General features: G+C 42.5%; 1 protein-coding gene across 2 annotated transcripts in view; it reads left to right on the top strand.

Moving 5' to 3' along the window:
- The first annotated feature begins 1,403 nt into the window (after window positions 1-1,403).
- The window catches only part of AHSA2P (activator of HSP90 ATPase homolog 2), a 29,911-nt gene continuing 10,004 nt past the window's right edge, over window positions 1,404-21,310 (top strand). The window contains exons 1-2 of one of the 2 annotated variants that reach the window (XM_019942621.3): window positions 1,404-1,655; window positions 2,851-3,041. In XM_019942621.3, the coding sequence (XP_019798180.1) occupies window positions 1,576-1,655; window positions 2,851-3,041 (271 nt within the window). In that variant the 5' untranslated portion in view covers window positions 1,404-1,575. The remainder of the gene's footprint in view (window positions 1,656-2,850; window positions 3,042-21,310) is intronic. The other variant, XM_073791351.1, reaches the window with a different exon arrangement.

Here is a 21,310-nt window from a genome sequence, read left to right as displayed (position 1 = left end):
CCTCTGATTTTGACTACTCTCAATACTTCATATACCGTAAGTTTTCTTGTAAGTCTTACCCCAGGTTCCAATGATACATATCTCACTATGTGCTGTTCCATTGGTAATATTCTTTATGAACTGGATAAAATTCACAAGAAAACAGTACCCACTAGTATTGCCCATCCAATTCTTTTCTATCTGATACCTTGTGTTAGTTGTCCATGCGTTTGGTGAAGTAAAGTGTAAAAGGTGAAATCAAAATGTCATTTTGTTTGGGGGTCACAACACTTGGTAAACAGTCTGCTTACAAAACTGTTGTAGCTTTTTGGAAAATGACGTTGGAATGTAGTAGCTCCAGTAAGCAAATGGAGAAAAGTATTCTCTACCAGTTTATTTCATTGAGAACAGACCACAGGCACAGGACAGTCCATCACAGTGGAACAGAACAGTGAGGTACTTCCAGACTTCCAAAATTCCATACCTGTTCTGCCTGCTAAATAAATATCCACAGACCTGTCAGCAACATTTCCCAAATAGTTGGCGCAAAGTTTTTGCTGAAAGGTGAAAATTCGTTAAAGGAATCATTAATATCCACTTAACTTTTGTAAAATTGAATCGAGCTGCAGTAATATACGCTTGCTATCACATTCTTTTGTCATCTAGAAAGGACTATTACATGAATAAAATGTAAACATTCCCGAAGTAACTGGGAACTTGGTAGCTCGTGCTACTTGGACAGGTGGCGGAAAGGCGTGAGACTTGGCGTCCAGGAGAGAGCCAGAGTGCACCAACTCCGTAGGAACTTTCAACAGAAAACGAATACGGTGTAAACACGGCGCGCTCCGCCGAGACCACCTCCGCCTCGCATCGTGGGCGCGCTCCGACCTCTGCAAGTCGGTCGCACAGCAAACAGGGTGACCAAGTGCTCGCGAGGGTCGTGTCCTCGAGAGGACCGAACACCGTCAGCACTGCCGGTGGCAGCCCGACGGCCGTTTCCTGTCTGCAGCCCCGGTGCAACTCTCAGGCGCCCCTTACTCAACGCCCCGCTTGCCAGCACTGAAGGTCGTCGCTGCAGTAATAATAACGAACCGTTGAGAGGCGTCCGGCCTTCCCCAGCCCGTGCACTTGCGAGACCCGCGGCGGGGCCCAAGGCCTCCGCAAACCCCACCCGGCCTCCCAGGTCGCCCCCCGCCCAGCGCCGTGGCTCGGGCCCTTAGCCTACCCACCGCCGCCCCCCACGCGGGTCTCCTGGGCCCCGACCCCTCCCCTCCTGGCCCGCACCCGCCTCGGGCCCAACCCCCTCCCGGGGGCGGGCTTCCTGAGCCCAGACGCCCCCCGCCCTCTCCACCCTCCGGGCCCCGCCCCGCGCCCCCGCCCCTCGGAAACAGCCCCGCTCCAGCTCTCCCGGAGCTCCGCAGCGGGGCGAGCGGGGCGGGCGGGGCCGGGTGGCGCAGGGGGCGGGGATTTCTGGCACTTTCTGGGCGCTGCGAACGCTCTGATCTTGGGCTCGAAGGCCGGAAACGTCGGCGACGGAGCCGTAGCGTTGCCGCGGCTCTTCCTTGTTCTCCGCTGAGGCCGCGCCGCGGCGCAGACATGGCCAAGTGGGGCCAGGGAGACCCGCGCTGGATCGTGGAGGAGCGGGAGGACGGGACCAACGTGAACAACTGGCACTGGTGCGGCCGGGCAGGGGCCGGGGCCGCGGCGTCTGGGCCTCCTCCCTCCGGAGCCGGCGGGGTGGGGGTGGGGACCCTCTGCGAGCGCCCGGCGCCCTGTAACCCGGGTGCAGGGGCGGCCGGGTGTCTCGGGGCGCCTCCCGGGCCGTGGTGGGCCCCGGGCCGGGGGAGTGGGGAGGGTTGGGGGCTGCACAGGTGCAGATGCTCGTCATTAGCCTCAGGGCTTGCGGAGCCCTTGGAGCCTGAAGACCCGGTGTCTTATCTGCACCGGCTCTGGGACTTCACTTTCCTCTTTTTGAAAGTTGGGTTGGGTCCCAGGAATAGAAGTCATTCTTGACTTACCGCTTCAGCTTCGGCAGTCTCTGACCTTAGAAGCTCTCCCCGCGCCGCCCCTCCCCCCCAGCCCCTTGAAGTTTGGGGGAGTTAAAATGAAGGTAGAAAGTGTGTGTGTGTGTGTGTGTGTGTGTGTGTGTTACGTATGTATTGGAAAGAACAGGAATTTGGATCTCAACTCCACATCTAACTTGATGAGTCTCTGGTGAGCCCTGCCTTCTAGGAGTTCTTACTAGTTACCCATCCTTTTTCTATCTCATATGGAGCTTGGGCTGATTTTTGCCCCTCACTCTTCAGTCAGAGCTTCAGGAAGTGATGTTCTCTGCTCTGCTCCTCTGAGGGCTGTGCTATCTCAAGGCCATCAAGGTGATGCTGAGGCAGGTCCAGGGCAGAGCAAAGCCTTAGCCTGTGAGGGCATCCTTCCCTGGGGGAGTCCTGGCTTGGGGTTAGGAAGAGCTGACCTCTCCTTTCCCAGCCTTGTCACCGTGGACACTTAATGGACTTCTCTCTGCTCATTTCCACCCCTTTAAATGGGAACATTATTTGGGAAGATTGTATGAGATAATATCTGTGTGAAAACACTTGATAATTTGTCTTATTACAATAAAAGTTATTTCAGTTATAATTACCTTTTCATGTGGCCCAGGCTTTACCCCTCCATTTCCACCAGGTGAGATTTCGAGACCTCCTTTCCCCCAAATAAACCAGTGTTTTTAAGACAAAGTACCACCCAACAGCTGCTTGAGAGGAATTGGGCTGATCTGGACTGGGCCAGGGCATTACCCTGATTCCCCAGAGTGGGCGTGTGGACACCAGTGGGGGCTTCCATCCACAGCTCTGCCCTTCTTCTGGCCCTCGTTAGGACAGAGCGGGATGCCACCAGCTGGTCCAAGGGGAAGCTCCGTGAGCTCCTGGTGGGCATTGCTGTGGAGAATGAGGCTGGCCGTTGCGAGATCAGTGAGCTGAAGCAGGTGGAAGGCGAGGCTTCCTGCAGCAGCCGCAAAGGAAAGCTGATTTTCTTCTATGAGTGGAACATCAAACTGGGCTGGAAAGGTAACAGGGTCCTCCAGGTACAGGTGGGGCTGGGGGCTGTGTTGGGGCATAGTTGGTTGATTCATTAGTCATTCATTCAACAGATAAATTTAGAACTCCTGCTATGGGGCCCTGAATTGGTGTTTGGAGTTCTGGACACCCTTAACTGCATGTGGAGTTCCTTGTCCAACCAGCTGTGGGCTTCCCTTTCTCCCAGCACTCAGAGCTCTTTAGGGCTCTTAGCCGTCAGCTGGACTCAATCTGCCAGGCATTTGTGAGCACTAGCGTTTCCTGGAGCTGCTGCCTGGAATACTCTTCCCCTCAATAGGTGCCTGCTGGCTCCTTAAGCTCTTACAGGTTTGCATCCTGAGTAAAGCCATCTGTCTCCATTCTCTGACAGTTTCAGATCCCTTCCTTGTACTGTTTCCCTTCCCTGCTTAATTTCTCCCCAAAGCACTGATATTTGGCACACTACATATGGTTACATTATTATTGTTCTGGATTCCCCTTTTCTCCCCATTCATCAGGGCAGAGATTTTTTAAAATATCAGCTTTATTGAGATATAATTCACATGCCGTACAGGTCGCCCATTTAAAGTGTACAATTGCCTGGTTTTCAGTATATTCACAGAGTTGTGCAGCCATCACTACAGTCAATTATAGAACATTTTCATCTCTCCCCCAAAACCATGTACCTGTTAGCAGTCACTCCCCCAGTCCTTGCAACCTCTAATCTAATTTCTGTCTCCATGGATTTGCCTGTTCTGGACATTTCATATGAATGGTATCACACAGTATGTGGTCTTTTGTGAGCAGCTTCTTTTACTTGACATAATGTTTTCAAGGTTCATCTGTCTTGTAGCATGTTTCATTCTTTTTCATTGTTGACTAACGTTCTGTTGTATAGATGTAGCACATTTTATCTGTTCATCAGTTGATAGACATTTTGGTTGTTTTCATTCTTTGGGTCTTTGGGTCAGGGATTGATTGGTTTTGGTTCGATCACTGTCTGAAACGTTGTGTTTGTTGAATGAATAAATTTCTCCCATGGTGCCTGGCTCCTTGCTGGGTGGACCGTCTATACTCAATAAATATTTGTTGAAATAACCATGGATATGAAGACAAAGGGAAAAGGAAAAGGAGGAGAGAGGGCAAGATCTGGTTCTGGAGGATGGTGCTGTGTTTGGGCCTCAGCTTGTGTCAGCTTCTTTCTTGAGAGTTTGGGTTAGAGAGCTGCCTGGTGAGCTGTCCTTGCGCCTCTGTCCTAGTGGCTGTCTTGCTAACTGGAGCCAGGCCAGAGCGCAGGGAATGTTCAGTGAGCATCAAAAGCAGTCCCACTTGTGCGTTGAAACCTTCTGGCTTGGGGTTTGCTCTCAGTTGCTCCCTCAGTGGCTGCTCTTGGCTGGATCATAGCAGGATCTGGCTCCTTACACATCCAGCTCCTCAAGACAGGGGCTCTGTGGTCCCCAAGGAAACTCATGGTCTTGTGTCTCTTCCATCTCCCTTAGCTTAAAGCAGCAACCAGCTCCTTTGTAGGTTAAGACCCAGCAACTCCCAGGCAGCAGCCAGAGGGCAGACGGAACAGGGCTTCCCTGACCCCGTGTGCTTTCTCCTCTAGTAGTTAATCCTAGAGGTGGCTAGTGGGACCCGCTGGGGAGGAGACAGTACTCTGGTCTTCCTTTTTTTTTTTTTAATTAAACTTTAATTATATTAAAGTTATAGCTTTCTCAGATTTATTGAGATATAATTGATTTATAACATTGTATGAGTGAAAGGTATACAACATGATGATTTGATATATGTGTATATTGCAAAATGATTTCCACAATAAGGTTAGTTAAAATATTCATCACCTCATATAGTCACAATTTTTTTGTGTGTATGTTGAGAACTTTTAAGATCTGCTGTCTGAGCAATTTTCAAGTGTATAATACTGTATTGCTTACCCTGCTGCACATTACATCCTCAGAACTTACTTATCATATAAGTGGAAGTTATATGTGCCCTTTGTGTCTTTTGACCACCTTCACCACCCTTCCCTCTGCCACCTTGCAACCACCAGTCTACTTTCTGTTTCTGTGAGTTTGGTTTTTTTTTTTTGATTACACATATAAATGAGATCATACACTATTTGGTTTTCTCTGACTTATCTCACTTAGCATAGTGCCCTCAGGGATCATCCATGTTGTCACAAATGGCAAGATTTCCCTTCTTTTTTGTGGCTGAATAATATTCCGTTGTGTAAATATGCCACATTCTCTTTATTCATTCATCCATCGACGGGTGCTTAGGTTGTTTCCATGTCTTGGCTACCATAAATAATGCTGTATTGAATATCGGGGTGCAGATATGTCTTTGAGATAGTGATTCCATTTCCTTTGGCTATATATCCAGAAGTGGAATTGCTACATCATGTGGTAATTCTATTTTTAATTTTTTGAGGAACCTCTATACGGTTTTCCATAGTGGCTGCACCAATTTACATTCCCACCAGTAGTGCATGAGGGTTCCCTTTTCTCCACATCCTCACCAGCACTTGTTATCTCTTTTTGATAGTAGCCATTCTAACAGGGGTACAGTGTTATCTCTTTATGGTTTTGATTTACATTTCCCTGATGATTAGTGATGTTGGACACCTTTTCAGGTACCTGTTGGGCATTTGAATACTTTCTTTGCATAAATGTCTCTTCAGTTCCTTTGTCCATCTGTTGTGTTTTTTTTTTTTTTTTTTGCGGTACGCGGGCCTCTCACTGTTGTGGCCTCTCCCGCCGCGGAGCAACAGGCTCCAGACGCGCAGGCTCAGCGGCCATGGCCCACAGGCGCAGCCACTCCGCGGCATGTGGGACTGGGGCACGAACCCGTGTCCCCTGCATCGGCAGGCGGACTCTTAACCACTGCGCCACCAGGGAAGCCCTGCTCATCTTTTTAATGGTATTTTTTGTTTTGGTTTGGTTGTTTGCTATTGAGTTGTATGATTCCTTACATATTTTGGATATTAACTCATCAGATATGGTTTACAAATATTTTCTTCTATTCTGTAGGTTGCCTTTTCATTTTGTTGATTGTTTCTTTTGCTTGTGCAGAAGCTTTTTAGTTTGAGTAGTCCCAGACCAACATCAAGGAGCTTTTTCCCTGTCTTTTTCCCTAGGAGTTTTATGGATTCAGGTCTTACATTTAAGTTTTTAAGCCATTTCAAGTTAATTTTTGTGTATAGTGTATATTTTGTGTATAGTGTAAGATTCATTTTCATTCTTTTGCATGTGAATATCCAGTTTTCCCAGCACCATTTATTGAAGGTAGTATCTTTATTTATTTATCTTTTGCGGTACACGGGCCTCTCACTGTTGTGGCCTCTCCCGTTGCGGAGCACAGGCTCCGGACACGCAGGCTCAGTGGCCATGGCTCACGGGCCCAGCCGCTCCACGGCATGTGGGATCCTCCCGGACCGGGGCACGAAACCCCGTCCCCTGCATCGGCAGGCGGACTCTCAAGCACTGCGCCACCAGCGAAGCCCCGAAGGTAGTATCTTTTACCCATGGAGTATTTTTGTTTCTCTTGTCATATATTAGTTGACCATATATGCATGGGTTTATTTCTGGGCTCTTGATTCTGTTCCATTGGTACATGTCTTTTTCTTACGCCAGTACCATACTGTTTTGATCACTCTTGCTTTGTAGTAAAGTTTGAAATCAGGAATTGTGATGCCTCCAGCTTTGTTCTTCTTTCTTGGGATTGCTTTGGCTATCAGAGTGTTTTGTGGTTCCATGTGAATTTTAGGATTGGTTTTTCTACTTCTGTAAAAAAAATGCCACTGGAATCTTGGTAGGGATTGCATTGAATGTACAGATGCCTTTGTGTAGTATGGACATTTTAAAAAAATTATTTATTTATTTATTTTATGCAGTGGGTTCTTACTAGTTATCTGTTTTATACATATTAGTGTATATATGTCAATCCCAATCTCCCAAGTAGTATGGACATTTTAACAATATTAATTCTTCCAAGACATGAACATGGGATATCTTTCATCAGTGTCTTATAGTTTCCCATCTACAGATCTTTTACCTCCTAGGTCAAATTTATTCCTAAGTATATACTGTTTTTGCTGCTATTGTAAATGGGATGTTTTCTTTATTTCTTTTTCAGATAGTTCATTGTTAGTGTATTGAAAAGCAACTGATTTTTGTATGTTGATTTTCTATCCTGAAACTTTACTGAATTTATTTATTAGTTCTAATGGTCTCTTGGATTTTTTTGTATATATGATCATGTGCTATGCAAATAGAGGTAATTTTACCTTTTCCTTTCCAATTTGGATGCCTTTTATTTCTTTTTCTTGCTTGATTGCTCTGGCTAGGACTTCCAGTACTGTGTTGAATGGGAGTGGTGAGAGTGGGTACCCTTATCTTATTCCTGTTATTAGGGGAAAAGCTTCAAACATTTCACCGTTGAGTACAATGTCAGCTGTGGGCTTGTCATATATATTGCCTTTATTATGTTGAGGTATGTTTCTATTATACCCACTTTGTTGGGAGTTTTTATTATCAGTGGATGTTGAATTTTCTCAAATGCTTTTTCTGCATGAATTGAGATGATCATATTATCTTTATTTTTCATTGTATTAATGTGATGCATCACATTTGACTTGGGTATTAAACCATCCTTGCATCCCAGGCATTAATTCCACTTGATCTTAGTATTTGATCCTTTTAATGTGCTGTTGAATTCAATTTGCCAGTATTTTGTTGAGAGTTTTTGCATCTATATTCATCAGGTATATTTGTCTGTAATTTTTTCTTTTTCTTTTCTTTATTTTTTTTTGGCCGCACTGTGTGGCATGTGGATCTTAGTTCCCCGACCAGGGATCAAGCCTGGGCCTCCTGCAGTGGAAGCGCAGAGTCTTAACCACTGGATGGCTGAGTAGCCCTGTAATTTTTTCTTGTAGTGTCCTTAACTGGCTTTGGTATCCTGGTAATGCTGGCCTCTTAAAATGAGTCTGGGAATGTTCCCTCTCTTCAGTTTTTGGGAAGAGTTTGAAAAGGATTGATGTTAATTCTTTAAATGTTTGGTAGAATTCCCCAGTGAAATCATCTGATTCTGGGCTTTTCTTTGTTGGGAGTTTTTTCTTGATTACTGATTCAGTTTCCTTAATCATAATTGGTCTGTTCAGACTTTCTAGTCCTTAATGATTCAGGCTTGGTAGGTGATATGTTTCTAGGAATTTATCCATTTCTTTTAGGTCGTCCAGTTTTATAGCATAAAATTGTTATGCTATAAAATTTGCTATATGCTAATTATATTTTGCTATATTGCTAATTATTTGCTATATTGCTAATTATGCTATAAAAATTGCTTATTATCCTTTGTATTTGTGTGGTATCAGTTGTAATGTCTCCTCTTTCATTTTTAATTTTATTTATTTGGATCCTCTGTTTTTCCCTTGGTTAGTCTAGCTAAAGTTTTGTCAATAATTGTTTATCTTTTCAAAGAACCAGCTCTTTGTTTTATTAATCTTTTCTATTGTTTTCCTGTTCTCTGTTTCATTTATTTTATTTTATTTATTTATTTATTTGGCTGCATTGGGTCTTTGTTGCTGCGCACAGGCTTTCTGTAGTTGCAGTGAGCGGGGGCTGCTCTTCGTTGTGGTCCACAGGCTTCTCATTGCGGTGGCTTCTCTTGTTGTGGGGCATGGGCTCTAGGTGCGTGGGTTTCAGGAGTTGTGGCACACGGGCTCAGTAGTTGTGGATTGCAGGCTCTACAGCACAGGCTCTGTAGTTGTGGTAAATGGGCTTAGTTGCTCCACAGCATGTGGGATCTTCCCAGACCAGAGCTTGAACCCGTGTCCCCTGCATTGGCAGGCAGATTCTTAACCACTGCACCACCAGGGAAGTCCCATGTTTCATTTATTTTTGCTCTAATCTTTATCCCTTTTTTTAAATTGAGATGTAATAGGCATACAACATTATATTCATTTTGTGATATAATGATTGTATGTTTGTACACATCAAGAAATGGTGACCACAATAAGTCTAGTTAACATTCATCACCATACGGTTATAAGATTTTCTTTTTTCTTGGGATGAGAATTTTTAAGGTTTACTTTCTTTCAAATATACAATATAGTATTATTATAATTACCATACTGTGTATTACATCCCCATGACTTATTTTTATAACTGGAAATTTGTACTTTTGACCACTTTCACCCGTTTTACCCATTCGACCACCCTGTCTCTGGCAACCACTAATCTGTTCTCTGTATCTGTGACTTTGGATTTTATTTTTAATTGCTTCTTCTTTTTTTAAAATGAATTTTTGGCTGCATTGGGTCTTTCGTTAATGCATGTGGGCTTTCTCTAGTTGTGGCAAGTGGGGGCTACTCTTTGTTGTGGTGCGCAGACTTCTCATTGCAGTGGCTTCTCTTTGTTGTGGAGCACTGGCTCTAGGTGCGCAGGCTTCAGTAGTAGTGGTGCGCGGGCTCAGTACTTGTGGCTCGCGGGCTCCAGAGTGCAGGCTCAGTAGTTGTGGTGCACATGCTTAGTTGTTCCACAGCATGTGGAATCTTCCAGGACCAGGGCTCAAACCCATGTCCCCTGCATTTACAGGTGGATTCTTAACCACTGTGCCACCAGGGAAGTCCAACTTCGGTTTTTTCGTTTTATTTTTTTCTTTTAGATTGCACATATAAGTGAGATCAAATAGTATTTGTCTTTCTGACTTATTTTATTTAGCATAATGCCCTCAAGTTCCATCCAGGTTGCTACAATTGGCAGGAGTGTTTTTCTTTTTTATAGCTAAATAATATTCCATTGTGTGTATGTACTACATTTTCTTTATCTGTTCTTCCACTGACGGACACTTAGGTTGCTTGCATGTCTTAGCTATTGTAAATAATGCTGCAGTGAACATGTGGATGCATATATCTTTTCAAATTAGTGTTATTGTTTCCTTTGGATATATACCCAGAACTGGAATTGCTGGATCATATGGTAGTTCTATTTTTAATTTTTGGAGGAACCTTCATACTGTTTTCCATAGTGGTTGCACCAGTTTACATTCCTACCAGCAGTGCACAAGGATTTCTTTTTCTCCACATCCTTGCCAACACTCATTATTTCTTCTCTTTTTAACACATTACTGAGGGGGGGATTTTTGCAGAAACTTAACGCCTGTGGCTGGCAATTTGTTATGTAAGTGAATATTGAAACACCTGTGTTTGAGTAAATATCAACAACTTTTTTTTCATTTAATGTATTTATTTGAAACTTAGTACATGTCTTACTAAAGCATTCTATTATTTCGTTAGAGTGTGATAGGCAGTAAAGCAGGCACCTCTGTGCAGGGGAAAGAACATCTATTACAAATATACTTTTCACTGTGCTTTCTCCTGGAAGATCAGATTCTACACTTTGTGGTGTCATTTTTTATTAGTCCTGTGGGTATTATTTCATATAGAATATGTTCTTTTATTTTACCTGATAGTCAACAAGGTGGATCTTTGTGGAGGGGCTCTTTTAGAAATGCCACAAGAAGCACCAGGTGTGGGACTACCACTACATTCACCAGACTGGTCAGTTACCCATTCTCTAGCTACTGCTAACAAAAATTGCTTGTTAAGTCATTTTATTATGTGCATTAAGGCTACAGTAAATTTTAAATGCGTTGAATAAACTGTAATTACTCAAACAGTAACCCACTTTCTTATACCATTTTCGAGTTTTCTGGAGGATATTGAAGTTTGCCAGATATTGATCGATCGATCAACTCCTTTCATACATTTTTGTTGTGTTTTGTTTTTGATATGATTCTATTTTTTTTAAATATTTATTTGGTTGCACCAGGTTTTAGTTGCAGCAGGTGGGCTCCTTAGTTGCAGCTTGCCAGCTCCTTAGTTGCGGCACGTGGGCTCAGTTGTGGCAGATGGGTTCCTTAGTTGCGGCTCCAGGGCTCCTTAGTTGTGGCATGCGAACTCTTAGTTGCAGCATGCATGTGGGATCTAGTTCCCTGACCAGGGATCGAACCCGGGCCCCCTGCATTGGGAGCACGGAGTCTTATCCACTGTACCACTGGGGAAGTCCCTCATATATTTACTATACTCTAATATACAAGTGGGCTTAGTTTTCTGATGGCCAGTCCTCCTGTCTTCCTTTCCTGTAGATGTTATGGAGGCATCATGAATAGTTGTCACCATGCGGACTAGCCTCTTGTCTTTCCATATAAGAAGAATCACTTCTCCCTTCCATAAGAATGTCATTTCTCCTCCTGTAGATTTTAGATTTCTCCTTTAATTGGTTTGGTAGACCACAATTCTCTCTTATAGTCCCACAAACTCTGGTTTTATTTTTCAACAGTGTTTCAGATGTGGACACACTGTTGTAATAATTGTCTTGGTACATATGGTGCTGTGAACCAAGATAAGGTTGTAGGACTGATAATATTGTTGTAGTTTCTTTCCTTCACCTGTGTAAATCTCAAGGTAGCATATATATCCAGTTTCACTTTCGCTAACCATCCTGACCAAAATTCCATATTTTGTAAGTTTTCTGGGATTATAGGTTTTGAATCTTGAGTTGTCCTCTCCACTTTTATCATTGCCTTATCAAGTGATAGCTCTTGTTTGTATATAGATCGATTGAAATTTTGGTAGAAAATAATCTAAAAGAGGTTTAACTTTTGAAATTCTGTCTGTAGGAAGTGGAGTTTCTGAGTTATTAAAGTGAAGAGCTGTCATTATTTGTTTGAACCTTATTGTCGTCAGAATCTTTGGAAAGACAGGTGTTTCAAGTAAGGGATCAGTCCAATATTCTTTCCAGTGTGACTTTCTTATTTGTCCCATCAAAATTATTAATCCAAGAAACTTCTTCGTGTCACTATTGTTTACATCAGTCCATTTTAAAGCCTTACCATACTCTTTATATGATTTTTCATTCTGTTGGTGATACAAGTGTGTTTGAGAAGCGACCAACTCGAAAAAGTTATTGCCAAAAAACAAAATTAATTCTGTTATGTTTCGGGTTATTACATTCAGTGGTTACACCTGACACACCTGTAAAGTCTTCTAATTTTCATGAAATGTCTTCAATCCACTCTTCTGTAGAAGCAAAGGAGCATTCTCCAGCACGTTTCGTTTTCACTTTCCATATCAGAATCAATCACTAAGGTTTTTTGTCTTTTTGTTAGTCTAATATTCACATCGTCTGAATCAACTATATTCTGAAGAATTATCATCTTCTGAGACACTAGTATATATGTTGCTCGGACAGTCAGAGAAAGTATCTGCATAAAATTGACCAAAAAATTCTTCACTCAGAATTTCACGATGTGTCATTTTTGAAAATTTTACGGTAATAAACTTGCATTTATAATATACACAAGGTTGGAACAAAAACCTAACAGAGAAAAATGTGAATGATAACGACAATCATAAGTTGATTAATGAACCCTCGATCAATTTTAAGTTCTAACAAATTTTCAAGGTGATGTTAATTGTATCACTCTCTAAAAATGTATTGATACGTCTCCGGTCAATAACGTTCAGGTAACAAAAGACATATTAATACATCTCTGGTCAATAAGTTGTTAATAAAAGACACTAATAGGTGTGAGGTGATATCGCATTGTGCTTTTGATGTATAATTCTGTGATGTTGAGCACCATTTCATGTACCTGTTGGCCATTTGTATGTCTTGTTTGGAAAAATGTCTCTTCAGATTTTCTGCCTATTTTCTAACCAGATTGTTTTTTGTTATTGAGTTTTATACGTTCCTTATATATTTTGGATATTAACCCCTTATCATATGCATAATTTACAAATATTTTTTCTCATTCAGTAGGTTGCCTTTTCATTTTGTTGGGTTTTCTTTGCAGAAGCTTTTTAGTTTGACTAGTCCCGCTTGTTTATATTTGCTTTTGGTGTTAAATCTAAAAATCATTGCCAAGACCATTGTCAAGGAGCTTATCACTTTTGTATTCTTCTAGGGCTTTTGTGGTTTCAGGTCTTAGGTTCAAGTCTTTAGTTCACCTTGAGTTAATTTTTTGTGTATGGTGTAAGATAGTGGTCCAGTGTCATTGTTTTGCTTGTGGCTGCCAGTTTTCTCAACATCATTTATTGAGGAGACTGTCCTTTCCTCACTGTATATTCTTGACTCCTTTGTCAAAGCTTAATTGACCACATATGCATGGGTTTATTTTTGGGCTCTCTATTCTCTTCCATTGATCTGTGTACCTGCTTTTTATGCCAATACCATACTCTTTTGATTACTATATTTTTATAATATAGTTTGAAATCAGGAAGTATGATGCCTTCAGCTTTGTTCTTTTTCAAGATTGTTTAGGCTGTTTGGGGTCTTTTGTGGTTGCATACAAATTTTAGGATTGTTCTATTTCTGTGAAAAATGCCATTGGAATTTTTTTTTTTCATTTTAACATCTTTATTGGAGTATAATTGCTTTACAATGGTATGTTAGTTTCAGCTTCACAACAAAATGAATCAGTTTTATATATATACATATGTTCCCATATCTCTTCCCGCTTGTGTCTCCCTCCCTCCCACCCTCCCTATCCAACCCCTCCAGGCGGTCACAAAGCACCGAGCTGATCTCCCCGTGCTATGTGGCTGCTTCCCACTAGCTATCTACCTTACGTTTGGTAGTGTATATATGTCCATGCCTCTATCTCGCTTTGTCACAGTTTACCCTTCTCCCTCCCCATAGCCTCAAGTCCATTCTCTAGTAAGTCTGTGTCTTTATTCCTGTTTCATCCCTAGGTTTTTCATGACATTTTTTTCTCAAATTCCATATATATGTGTTAGCATACAGTATTTGTCTCTCTCTTTCTGACTTACTTCACTCTGTATGACAGACTCTAGGTCTATCCACCTCATTACAAATAGCTCAATTTCGTTTCTTTTTATGGCTGAGTAATATTCCATTGTATATATGTGCCACATCTTCTTTATCCATTCATCTGATGATGGACACTTAGGTTGTTTCCATCTCTGGGCTATTGTAAATAGAGCTGCAATGAACATTTTGGTACATGACTCTTTTTGTATTATGGTTTTCTCAGGGTATATGCCCAGTAGTGGGATTGCTGGGTCATATGGTAGTTCTATTTGTAGTTTTTTAAGGAACCTCCATACTGTTCTCCACAGTGGCTGTATCAATTTACATTCCCACCAACAGTGTAAGAGGGTTCTCTTTTCTCCACACCCTCTCCAGCATTTATTGTTTCTAGGTTTTTTGATGATGGCCATTCTGACTGGTGTGAGATGAGATCTCATTGTAGTTTTGATTTGCATTTCCCTAATGATTAATGATGTTGAGCATTCTTTCATGTGTTTGTTGGCAGTCTGTATATCTTCTTTGGAGAAATGTCTATTTAGGTCTTCTGCCCATTTTTGGATTGGGTTGTTTGTTTTTTTGTTATTGAGCTGCATGAGCTGCTTGTAAATTTTGGAGATTAATACTTTGTCAGTTGCTTCATTTGCAAATATTTTCTCCCATTCTGAGGGTTGTCTTTTGGTCTTGTTTATGGTTTCCTTTGCTGTGCAAAAGATTTTAAGTTTCATTAGGTCCCATTTGTTTATTTTTGTTTTTATTTCCATTTCTCTAGGAGGTGGGTCAAAAAGGACCTTGCTGTGATTTATGTCATAGAGTGTCCTGCCTATGTTTTCCTCTAAGAGTTTGATAGTTTCTGGCCTTACATTTAGGTCTTCAATCCATTTTGAGCTTATTTTTGTGTATGGTGTTAGGGAGTGATCTAATCTCATACTTTTACATGTACCTCTCCAGTTTTCCCAGCACCACTTATTGAAGAGGCTGTCCTTTCTCCACTGTACATTCCTGCGTCCTTTATCAAAGATAAGGTGACCATATGTGCGTGGGTTTATCTCTGGGCTTTCTATCCTGTTCCATTGATCTATATTTCTGTTTTTGTGCCAGTACCATACTGTCTTGATTACTGTAGCTTTGTAGTATAGTCTGAAGTCAGGAAGCCTGATTCCTCCATCTCCGTTTTTCGTTCTCAAGATCGCTTTGGCTATTCGGGGTCTTTTGTGTTTCCATACAAATTGTGAAATTTTTTTTTCTAGTTCTGTGAAAAATGCCAGTGGTAGTTTGATAGGGATTGCATTGAATCTGTAGATTGCTTTGGGTAGTAGAGTCATTTTCACAGTGTTGCTTCTTCCAATCCAAGAACATGGTATATCTCTCCATCTATTTGTATCATCTTTAATTTCTTTCATCAGTGTCTTATAATTTTCTGCATACAGGTCTTTTGTCTCCTTAAGTAGGTTTATTCCTAGATATTTTATTCTTTTTGTTGCAGTGGTAAATGGGAGTGTTTTCTTGATTTCACTTTCAGATTTTTCATCCTTAGTGTATAGGAATGCCAGAGATTTATGTGCATTAATTTTGTCTCCTGCTACTTTACCAAATTCATTGATTAGCTCTAGTAGTTTTCTGGTAGCATCTTTAGGATTCTCTATGTATAGTATCATGTCATCTGCAAAGAGTGACAGCTTTACTTCTTCTTTTCTGATTTGGATTCCTTTTATTTCCTTTTCTTCTCTGATTGCTGTGGCTAAAACTTCCAAAACTATGTTGAATAAGAGTGGTGAGAGTGGGCAACCTTGTCTTCTTCCTGATCTTAGTGGAAATGCTTTCAGTTTTTCACCATTGAGGACAATGTTGGCTGTGGGTTTGTCATATATGGCCTTTATTATGTTGAGGAAAGTTCCCTCTATGCCGACTTTCTGCAGGGTTTTTATCATAAATGGGTGTTGAATTTTGTCAAAAGCTTTCTCTGCATCTATTGAGATGATCATATGGTTTTTCTTCAGTTTGTTAATATGGTGTATCACGTTGATTGATTTGCATATATTGAAGAATCCTTGCATTCCTGGAATAAACCCCACTTGATCATGGTGTATGATCCGTTTAATGTGCTGTTGGATTCTGTTTGCTAGTATTTTGTTGAGGATTTTTGCATCTATGTTCATCAGTGATATTGGCCTGTAGTTTTCTTTCTTTGTGACATCCTTGTCTGGTTTTGGTATCAGGGTGATGGTGGCCTCGTAGAATGAGTTGGAGAGTGTTCCTCCCTCTGCTATATTTTGGAAGAGTTTGAGAAGGATAGGTGATAGCTCTTCTCTAAATGTTTGATATAATTTGCCTGTGAAGCCATCTGGTCCTGGGCTTTTGCTTGTTGGAAGATTTTTAATCACAGTTTCAATTTCAGTGCTTGTGATTGGTCTGTTCATATTTTCTACTTCTTCCTGATTCAGTCTTGGCAGGTTGTACCTTTCTAAGAATTTGTCCATTTCTTCCAGGTTGTCCATCTTATTGGCATAGAGTTGCTTGTAGTAATCTCTCATGATCTTTTGTATTTCTGCAGTGTCAGTTGTTACTTCTCCTTTTTCATTTCTAATTCTATTGATTTGAGTCTTCTCCCTTTTTTTCTTGATGAGTCTGGCTAATGGTTTATCAATTTTGTTTATCCTTTCAAAGAACCAGCTTTTAGTTTTATTGATCTTTGCTATTGTTTCCTTCATTTCTTTTGCATTTATTTCTGATCTGATCTTTATGATTTCTTTCCTTCTGCTAACTTTGGGGTTTTTTTGTTCTTCTTTCTCTAATTGCTTTAGGTGCAAGGTTAGGTTGTTTATTCGAGATGTTTCCTGTTTCTTAAGGTAGGATTGTATTGCTATAAACTTCCCTCTTAGAACTGCTTTTGCTGCATCCCATAGATTTTGAGTCGTCGTGTGTCCATTGTCATTTGTTTCTAGGTATTTTTTGATTTCCTCTTTGATTTCTTCAGTGATCACTTCGTTATTAAGTAGTGTATTGTTTAGCCTCCATGTGTTTGTATTTTTTACAGATCTTTTCCTGTAATTGATATCTAGTCTCATAGCGTTGTGGTCGGAAAAGATACTTGATACAATTTCAATTTTCTTAAATTTACCAAGGCTTGATTTGTGACCCAAGATATGATCTATCTTGGAGAATGTTCCATGAGCACTTGAGAAAAATGTGTATTCTGTTGTTTTTGGATGGAATGTCCTATAAATATCAATTAAGTCCATCTTGTTTAATGTATCATTTAAAGATTGTGTTTCCTTATTTATTTTCATTTTGGATGATCTGTCCATTGGTGAAAGTGGGATGTTAAAGCCCCCTACTATGAATGTGTTACTGTCGATTTCCCCTTTTATGGCTGTTAGTATTTGCCTTATGAATTGAGGTGCTCCTATGTTGGGTGCATAAATATTTACAATTGTTATATCTTCTTCTTGGATTGATCCCTTGATCATTATGTAGTGTCCTTCTTTGTCTCTTCTAATAGGCTTTATTTTAAAGTCTATTTTGTCTGATATGAGAATTGCTACTCCAGCTTTCTTTTGGTTTCCATTTGCATGAAATACCTTTTTCCATCCCCTTACTTTCAGTCTGTATGTGTCCCTAGGTCTGAAGTGGGTCTCTTGTAGACAGCAAATATATGCGTCTTGTTTTTGTATCCATTCAGCCAATCTGTGTCTTTTGGTGGGAGCATTTAGTCCATTTACATTTAAGGTAATTATCGATATGTATGTTCCTATTCCCATTTTCTTAATTGTTTTGGGTTCGTTATTGTAGGTCTTTTCCTTCTTTTGTGTTTCTTGCCTAGAGAAGTTCCTTTAGCAGTTGTTGTAAAGCTGGTTTGGTGGTGCTGAACTCTCTCAGCTTTTGCTTGTCTGTAAAGGTTTTAATTTCTCCATCAAATCTGAATGGGATCCTTGCTGGGTAGAGTAACCTTGGTTGCAGGTTTTTCTCCTTCAACACTTTCAATATGTCCTGCCACTCCCTTCTGGCTTGCAGAGTTTCTGCTGAAAGATCAGCTGTTAACCTTCTGGGGATTCCCTTGTGTGTTATTTGTTGTTTTTCCCTTGCTGCTTTTAATATGCTTTCTTTGTATTTAATTTTTGACAGTTTGATTAATATGTGTCTTGGCGTATTTCTCCTTGGATTTATCCTGTATGGGACTCTCTGTGCTTCCTGGACTTGATTATTTCCTTTCCCATATTAGGGAAGTTTTCAACTATAATCTCTTCAAATATTTTCTCAGTCCCTTTCTTTTTCTCTTCTTCTTCTGGAACCCCTATAATTCGAATGTTGGTGCATTTAATGTTGTCCCAGAGGTCTCTGAGACTGTCCTCAGTTCTTTTCATTCTTTTTTCTTTATTCTGCTCTGTATTAGTTATATCCACTATTTTATCTTCCAGGTCACTTATCCATTCTTCTACCTCAGTTATTCTGCTATTGATCCCATCTAGAGTATTTTTCATTTCATTTATTGTGTTGTTCATCATTGTTTGTTTCATCTTTAGTTCTTCTACGTCCTTGTTAAATGTTTCTTGCATTTTGTCTATTCTATTTCCAAGATTTTGGATCATCTTTACTATCATTACTCTGAATTCTTTTTCAGGTAGACTGCCTATTTCCTCTTCATTTGTTAGGTCTGGTGGGTTTTTATCTTGCTCCTTCATCTGCCATGTGTTTTTCTGTCTTTTCATTTTGCTTATCTTACTGTGTTTGGGGTCTCCTTTTTGCAGGCTGAAGGTTTGTAGTTCCTGTTGTTTTTAGTGTCTGTCCCCAGTGGCTAAGGTTGGTTCAGTGGGTTGTGTAGGCCTCCTGGTGGAGGGTACTAGTGCCTGTGTTCTGGTGGATGAGGCTGGATCTTGTCTTTCTGGTGGGCAGGTCCACGTCTGGTGATGTGTTTTGGGGTGTCTGTAGACTTATTATGATTTTGGGCAGCCTCTCTGCTAATGGGTGGGGTTGTGTTCCTGTCTTGCTAGTTGTTTGGCATAGGATGTCCAGCACTGTAGCTTGCTGGTCGTTGAGTGAAGCTGGGTGCTGGCATTGAGATGGAGATCTCTGGGAGATTTTCGCCGTTTGATATTATGTGCAGCTGGGAGGTCTCTTGTGGACCAGTGTCCTGAAGTTGGCTCTCCCACCTCAGAGGCACAGCACTGACTCCTGGCTGCAGCACCAAGAGCCTTTCATCCACACCGCTCCTTAATTTGGGATGATTCTTTGTCTATTCAGGTATTCCACAGATGCAGGGTACATCAAGTTGATTGTGGAGCTTTAATCCGCTGCTTCTGAGGCTGCTGGGAGAGATTTCCCTTTCTCTTCTTTGTTCTCACAGCTCCCAGGGGCTCAGCTTTGGATTTGGCCCCGCCTGTGCGTGTAGGTCGCCGGAGGGCGTCTGTTCTTTGCTCAGACAGGACGGGGTTAAAGGAGCCGCTGATTCGGAGGCTCTGGCTCACTCAGGCCGGGGGGAGGGAGGGTCACGGAGTGCGGGGCGGGCCTGCGGCGGCAGAGGCCAGCGTGACGTTGCCAGCCTGAGGCGCGCCGTTCTCCCGGGGGAGTTGTCCCTGGATCCCGGGACCCTGGCAGTGGCAGGCTGCACAGGCTCCCCGGAAGGGGGGTGTGGATAGTGACCTGTGTTCGCACACAGGCTTCTTGGTGGCGGCAGCAGCGGCCTTAGCGTCTCATGTCTGTCTGTGGGGTCCGCACTTTTAGCCGCGGCTCGCGCCGTCTCTGGAGCTCCTTTAAGCAGCGTTCTTAATCCCCTCTCCTCGCGCACCAGGAAATAAAGAGGGAAGAAAAAGTCTCTTGCCTCTTCGGCAGGTCCAGACTTTTCCCCCGGACTCCCTCCCGGCTAGCCGCGGTGCACTAACGCCCTGCAGGCTGTGTTCACGCCGCCAACCCCAGTCCTCTCCCGGCGCTCCGACCGAGGCAGGAGCCTCAGCTCCCAGCGCCGCCTGCCCCGGCGGGTGAGCAGACAAGCCTCTCGGCTGGGGAGTGCCGGTCGGCCCTGATCCTCTGTGCTGGAATCTCTCTGCTTTGCCCTCTGCACCCCTGTTGCTGTGCTCTCCTCCATGGCTTTGAAGCTCCCCCACTCCGCCACCCGCAGTCTCCGCCCGCGAAGGGGCTTCCTAGTGTGTGGACACTTTTCCTCCTTCACAGCTCCCTCCCGCTGGTGCAGGTCCCGTCCCTATCCTTTTGTCTGTGTTTATTTTTTTTCTTTGCCCTAACCAGGTACGTGGGGGGTTTCTTGCCTTTTGGGAGGTCTGAGGTCTTCTGCCAGAGTTCAGTAGGTGTTCTGTAGGAGTTGTTCCACGTGTAGATGTATTTCTGGTGTATCTGTGGGGAGGAATGTGATCTCCGAGTCTTATTCTTCCGCCATCTTCCCAGAAGTCCGCCATTGGAATTTTAACAGGTATTGCATTGAATCTGTAGATTGCTGGTTATCTCTTTTCTTCGGCTAACTTTGGGCTTAGTTTGTTTTTTTTCTAGTTCCTTGATGTGTAATGTCAGGCTCTTTATATATTTCTTGTTTTTTGTCGTTGTATGAGTTTATAGCTACAAACTTCCCTCTTAGAACTGGTTATGCTGCATCTCATAAGTGTTTGTGTTTACGTTTTTATTTGTGCCAAGATATTTTTAAATTTTCCCTTTGATTTCTTTGAGCCATTGGTTCAGGAGTATTTTTATTTTTTCTTTTTACGATACGCAGGCCTCTCACTGTTGTGGCCTCTCCCACTGCGGAGCATAGGCTCCGGACGCGCAGGCTCAGTGGCCATGGCTCACAGGCCCAGCCGCTCCGCGGCATGTGGGATCTTCCCGGACCGGGGCACGAACCTGTGTCCCCTGCATCAGCAGGTGGACTCTCAACCACTGCGCCACCAGGGAAGCCCTTTTTTTTTTTGCGGTATGCGGTCCTCTCACTGTTGTGGCCTCTCCCGTTGCGGAGCAACAGGCTCCGGACGCGCAGGCTCAGTGGCCATGGCTCACGGGCCCAGCCGCTCCGCGGCATGTGGGATCTTCCCGGACCGGGGCACGAACCCGCGTCCCCTGCATTGGCAGGCGGACTCTCAACCACTGTGCCACCAGGGAAGCCCAGGAGTATTTTAATTTCCATGTATTTGTGAACTTTCCAGCTTTCTTTCTGTTACTGATTTCTAGTTTAATACCATTTGTGGTTGGAAAAGATGCTTACTATAATTTCCATCTTTTTGAATTTGTTGAGACCTGTTTTGTGGCCTAACTTATGATTTATCCTAGAAAATGTTCTGTGGGTGCTTGAGAAAAATGCATTCTGTTGCTCTTTGATGGAATGTTCAGTATATGTTTGTTAGGTCTATTTCATGTATAGTGTTGTTCAGATCTGATATTTCCCTATTGGTTTTCTCTCTGGATAATATACCCATTGTTGAGAGTAGGGCATTAAAGTCCCCAGCTATTATT

Source organism: Tursiops truncatus, chromosome 14 (genome assembly GCF_011762595.2).
Source record: "Tursiops truncatus isolate mTurTru1 chromosome 14, mTurTru1.mat.Y, whole genome shotgun sequence".
Lineage (NCBI taxonomy): Eukaryota > Metazoa > Chordata > Mammalia > Artiodactyla > Delphinidae > Tursiops > Tursiops truncatus.
This window is presented reverse-complemented; position numbering and strand designations above follow the sequence as displayed.